This window comes from Solanum tuberosum, unplaced genomic scaffold, assembly GCF_000226075.1.
Source record: "Solanum tuberosum cultivar DM 1-3 516 R44 unplaced genomic scaffold, SolTub_3.0 scf00152, whole genome shotgun sequence".
NCBI classification, from domain to species: Eukaryota; Viridiplantae; Streptophyta; class Magnoliopsida; order Solanales; family Solanaceae; genus Solanum; species Solanum tuberosum.
This window is the reverse complement of record NW_006239078.1, coordinates 914,810-920,809: the sequence shown is the minus strand read 5'-3', so window position 1 is coordinate 920,809 and position 6,000 is coordinate 914,810. Positions and strand designations below refer to the sequence as shown.

Genomic DNA, 6,000 nt, shown 5'->3' with positions numbered 1-6,000 from the left:
TAAATTATAAAAAAAAAAAAAAAAACTTGCTAGATATTGTTAAAAAGGTAAAAACTTACCCAAAATATTACATATATTGCTCAAATAATGTGTAACTTCCATAACTTACCTATATATACACACATATTACACAATTTGTATAACTAAAAACTTCCATGTTTTTGAGTATTAGCATATTTATCTATCAATATTTGTAACTTTATAGAAACTGTACATTTATTCTGCTGTTCTAAAATTATAATTCATCCACTTTACATTTCTTATGCATCATATCTACTTCTTTAAACTGTGAAACTCACAGATTTGATGTCCTTCCTTCTGTTAACGCGAAAATTAGCAGCTAATGTGCAAACTTTGCCTATCTTCATTTCTTGAATCTGCAGCATCTCGCGTTCATTTCATCCTTTTCAAGAACCTGTGGAAAATGAGCCGGTTGGATCAAAACAAGGTTGAAATCGATGGAAAAATGAGTTGATTTTGTCACCTCTACGAGTATCTGATGTACTGAAAGTCCATGTAGAGCAATGCTTTACTTTTCTGACTCTGGATAGAGATCCGTCCAACATGTGTCCTCGTTGACAGCTTGTTTCCATCGTCTTTTGAATATCTTATACTCGTTGTATGATTGTCTTCTCACCTGAAGAAACTCACACACATAGCTAGAGTCAAAAAATGGCTTCGCGTTTTTGAATGAATATAAGAAGTGTGAAGTGTATGCTACTATATATAGTCGACCTCAACTAGCTTGAAATTGAGGCCAACTAAAAGCTGAACACAAAGTCAGGTAGATGTTTACCTCCACTCTGAAATTGGGAGTGTTGGGTTGAGATGGTGCCTGCATTGATGAAAAGACGCGTCAAAACTCATATGTAAACACATCTAACATGGTGGACACGATAAGAGGTTGTGAAGGACACATATAAGGGTAGAAGGTTAGTAGGTAGTAGAGCGTGGTCTCGCTTATTTTACCATATTAGTTGTCATAGTATTATTCATGTAGCTTCCTGTACTTTGATTTTCATATTATTTTGGTGACTTCTTCACTTCCACTATTTCTTTTTTCGACCAGCTTTGAAATGATTTTCCTTGAGCCGAGGGTCAATCAGAAACAACCACTCTTCCTCCCAAGGTAGGAGTAAGGTTTGCGTACACTCTACCCTCCTCCCAGACCCCACTCGTGGGATTGCACTAGGTAAGCTATTGACTCCTTTTCAATATAAACATCATCCATCACTGTATAAAGTTATCGAACACATACTTGTTTTCCAAGGCTTGTGATGTTTTCTCCTCCCACTGTCGAATTCTTCTGCATGATTGACATCAACAAGAAAATTAATTGTTTGACAAATAAGAAACGATGATTTAAAACTCGTAATATAACTCAAAAGAATGTTGTAAGTGTAGAGCAGAAGCATAACAGGTTACACACAGAGAGGAAACTTTACTGCTGCCTATTGCTTAACTTTTCTCTCTATGGGTGAAATGAACTTAAAACAGTCGAGTTATTGGAGCGAATGTGTATGTACCAGACTGTCGATCAGGTATGAACATTAACCAAACGCGACTGATTCATTATATAGCTGTATATACATTTTTCATGTGTCTGTTACAGATTTCAAAGTTCATTTTAAGCATTCTTATGTACTTGTTTTCGTTGTGTAGTAGTTACCTTCTTTTCAGGCTCTCCTAGTGTCGGAAGGCCATAATGAACAATGTATTCAGCATCAACAACTCCAATATTTTGAGTTCTGTCTCCCTATCACAAAAATGAACCAACAACTCATGACTGTAACTCAAACGAGCTATCGATACAACAGACGAAAAATAAATGCTCTGTCTCAAATCTAAGAACTACCTGTGCACAGTAACCAAGCTGAATGTCTAAACCCCAAGCATGGATCAAGTCATTCTGCGAAACAACGATAGAAGGAATAAGAGGTAAATATCAATTACCCCTTCTGTTTCAATTCGGTTGTCTGATTTTGACTTTGCACGGAGTTTAAGAAAGTAAAGAAGACTTTTGAATCTTGTGGTCTTAAACTAAAGAAAGGAAAGAGTAACTTTATTTCAACGACCAAATTTTAACAGTTAAATATATGTAATGCAGATATAGCATGACATATATAGTTGTTACTGACAATATAGTGTTTCTAAAAAGGAAAAACCTGGATCATATACCAGACGCAGCGCCAGGCAGCGTTGGAAAACACAGGAGCCATTACTTCTATCCACCTGCAACATCAGAGACTCCTTATGAGTTACGCGAAATAATTGAGTTTCTATCATTTCCGGGGAGAAAAAGAAGTTACTACTGTAACAATTCGTAGTTATTTCCCATGAAGATATCCGCGACAAGGCATAAAACAAAATTAAGTTACCCTGTACAAGGAGGAGCCATACTGGTATAGTCACATCGAGTGCCAGTATCGCCAGCCTTATAAGTCCTTCTGCAATGTAATGTGTTAATCAAGTTTCAACTTCAAAATCTATGGCCAAACAGGAGCTTAAGACGGAAAATTGTTGATAAGAACCTGTGCACTCGTGATCTCCTCCCGCGAGCAGTAATCTGATGATGCACCTCTGATTTTCCCATATCTAGAGCTGGTTGTGAAATCTCAAGACCTTCATCTCTCACAATAGATATGTATCTACAAGGATGATGTAAGTCGGGTTCAGTAAATGAAGAACATCGATTAAAATGCTTCGTATCTATTTTTAGTTCCGTCTTCTAATCTCTTGTATATGAGCTCCTCTCCTTACAGTCAAGTGGCTTCAACTCTTTAACATAAAAAGCCTGAACTACAGTGTAACTTTCGTCTCTGATAGGTGTCTTTTTCAAGACCAAAAGACGGGATATCCTTGGGAGTGGATCATAGTTCAGATGGAACTCCTCGAGTACTCCCTCCGTTTCAATTTGTTTGTCTGATTATGACTTGACACGGAGTTCAAGAAAATAAATGAGACTTTTGAATCTTGTGATCTTAAACATGTCATGTGGAAAGTTAGAACTAAAGAGTTGTCAAAAAGGGAAAAAAGAGACGTTCTTTTTGAAACAAACTAAAAAGGAAAGTATATCAACTTTCACATACCGTTTTGGGTTGAAATTTTCAACTCCGAGGTCTTCATCCCAGAGGAAGATATAACTGTACTCAGCAACTATATCTGGATGTAAAAATCTCTTTGCAAACCACCTGTTATTTTCATAACATCGCGAAAAATGTCAAGAGAGTTTTGATCCAAGCACAAGACGTTTCTAGACTAAAGCAACTCCGTTTTGAGATGCAAATAGAAACTGTACCATTTTGTTTGATTCAAAGCTGAGATGTGTATTACACTGTTACTCCATTTAAAAGTCCTCCATCCATCGACATTACCATCGTAGTGAAAAAGCATCACCACGAAATCACTTGATAGAAACTACGAACCAATTCAATAAACGAACTTATGGTAACTCTGTATTTCATAAAAATAAGCAAAGGTAACAGAACACACACACCTTTAGTACCATCTTGTTTACTGTTTCCTTTTGCTTTATCCCAACAGCTGCAGCAAATAAGTACTTTGAAGGCACTTTTTTCTGTTAAAAAACCAAAACATGTTAGTAGCATACGCCTTCGATTTCAATTTGCTTGTCTTACTTTTCTTTTTCAACAGGTAAGTTCAAGTCTGCATTTAGAATTTGTGAGGAACGCGGAGAAGATGGATATGAAAATAACCTCTGGATAACCCCATAATGGCCGTCTTTCAAAGTTAGAGGTCTTGGCGATGATACCTTCAGGTAATGTCTCACTTCCATTAGGCCTGCATTGATTCTAAAATGGATGACACAAATTATTTACGCGAAGAATATAATCAAGGTACTCAGAAACCAATGAATAAAAGAAGAACAAACCTCACATGATCTTCCTCCTTTCCACCGAGAACTTCTCTGCATAATAGAGTTCTTATGATTATCATCCATTCACATTGTGCATCACTTGAGCAACAATTTACACAGAACTCAAAAATACACCAACTTTCCTTTTTAGTCTGTTTCAAAAACATGTTTTTTTCCGTTTCTGACAACTCTTCAATTTCAACTTTCCACATGACATGTTTAAAACCACAAGACATATCCAAAACCAGACAAACAAATTGAAATAGAGGGTGAAACTTAGTTTTTACTCGCAAAACTTCAACATTTTTTCAAGTGATTCATGTCCAAACACAAACGAAACAAGTACTCCTTTTCGACTTCAACTTCAAAAACTCATTTTTTTCCAACTTCAACCAAATATATATGTTCAAACGGGGAACGTCAAGCAGGGGATGTTCCATAAACTACAGAAGAGGTCAAGAGAATACGACATGTACCTGATTATCATTTTCTGTAAAGTCGTTCCCTAACAAGAGAATCAAACACAAAAACGAAGCTGTAGGAAAGATCGCGTAGAAACATGACCTTCTGATTTTTGGATCTTTGAGTAGTGACACCTGAAAATACAAAAGAAAGAGTCTCATTTAGCACATTGAACTGAACATTGCAAACAAACAACAAGCTGATTTTTTACTTGTCCATAACCAAAAGTCATGTATTGCTATAAGCTATGTTGCTTGGACTCCTCAGAAATGATGTCTGGTGCGTGTCTGATCCTCTCCAAAAGTAGTGTATTTTTTAAGGATCTGACACGGGTGTAGAAGCATTTTTCGGAGAGTCCGAGCAACATAGGATACAAGATCATATCTGTTTTGCATTACTCTAAGGGAAAACTCTCTAAAAAAAATAACATGAAACATCAAGATAGTGACTTTCTTCTTTGACAACCAAGTAATCCCCGTTAACGAAAAAATATGATAAGAAAATCAGAACATTATATACAACAACTCACTTCCCCGTATCAATGGCTTACACAAAAACTACTCATGGAGTCGAACTCGAATCAAGTATATAACCAACCGTCAAGGGCAGAGCCAAGTGAGAGCAAGGAGGTTCGATGGGAAATTACACTATATATACAATGTTAAGATTGTTTTTATTAATTAACATTAAATTTGAAGTATATATTGAATGACTTCTTCAAATTTTGAAGTCATTAATGAAATTTCTGACTCCGCCACTGTCAATAGAATCTAGCATTCTCGACATAGAAAAATGCTAAATTTTTATACAAACATTAAATTTGGAACCCATAAATTTTAAAAGTACAAATATTTTCAATCAAAAGAACATGAACTCATCATATTCAAATCAAACAACATTGCATGAACTTAACTATTAATCAATGCTAAACAGATGCAAATACTACTACAACAACAAAAACAACAACGTATCCCCGTAAGTGGGGTCTGGAGAGCGTGATGTGTACAACGTACAACACCTACAAGATAGAAAGATTGTTTCTGATAGACTCCTACATACAAATACATTGAAATAAAAAAGAAAAAAGACTTACAAATGGCCTCATGTTCTTTGAAACAAACAAGAATAATCAACTTGCTGCCTTTGCCTTTTTTTTCATGGATTCAACATTTTTTTTATAATAAAGAAAGCATTTTTTTCAGAAAGCAAATAAAAAAAAGGGTATTTTTCAAGATTCAACCTTTTTTCAAAATTTGAGAAGAAAAAGAAGAATTGTTAGAGAAAACAATAAGATGGGGAAATTGTAGGGAAAAGAAACTGAGTCAATTTTTCAATGATGCCTATAGTGGGGGGATGTTGTGGAAGATATTGCGCGGTTTTCAACTACCAATATTTACACACAAAAATAATATGAGAATTAATAAAAAAAATATATTTCATGTATACCTTATTTTATTTTGATATTATAAAAATATTATGTATGTATTTTATGTCAAAGGAAAAAAGTCAATACATTTTTTAAAATTGACTAGTAAATAAATAAAAGGGAAAAATGACAAATATACCCTCAAACTATCGTAAATGGTAAGCAGATACCCTCCGTCATACTTTTGGGACATTGGTGCTTTGCCGTCCAAAAACTAGAGCATATATGCCCTTCA

The 6,000-nt window shown here is 35.1% G+C and overlaps 1 protein-coding gene across 1 annotated transcript; it reads right to left on the bottom strand.

The window, feature by feature from the left end:
• Positions 1-20: 20 nt before the first annotated feature.
• On the bottom strand, positions 21-5,523 carry LOC102586299 (uncharacterized). The gene is made up of 16 exons (XM_015311252.1): positions 5,433-5,523; positions 4,354-4,473; positions 3,893-3,928; positions 3,717-3,812; positions 3,497-3,577; positions 3,299-3,417; positions 3,090-3,191; positions 2,532-2,648; positions 2,379-2,447; positions 2,166-2,232; positions 1,856-1,909; positions 1,670-1,756; positions 1,259-1,306; positions 797-835; positions 497-637; positions 21-415 (listed from the first exon to the last, which is right to left on the bottom strand). The coding sequence occupies exons 1-15, from the start codon at positions 5,442-5,444 to the stop codon at positions 530-532; spliced, it is 1,155 nt and encodes a 384-aa protein (XP_015166738.1). The 5' UTR covers positions 5,445-5,523; the 3' UTR covers positions 21-415; positions 497-529.
• Positions 5,524-6,000: the final 477 nt, after the last annotated feature.

What these genes read in the sequence shown, in the direction of transcription:
- LOC102586299 (XM_015311252.1), bottom strand. An exon ending in TTACAGAAAATGATAATCAG is followed by an intron (nt 3,929 to 4,353) that starts GTACATGTCGTA and finishes TCTATTATGCAG; the next exon opens with AGAAGTTCTCGGTGGAAAGG. An exon ending in CTCCCAATTTCAGAGTGGAG is followed by an intron (nt 638 to 796) that starts GTAAACATCTAC and finishes GAGTTTCTTCAG; the next exon opens with GTGAGAAGACAATCATACAA.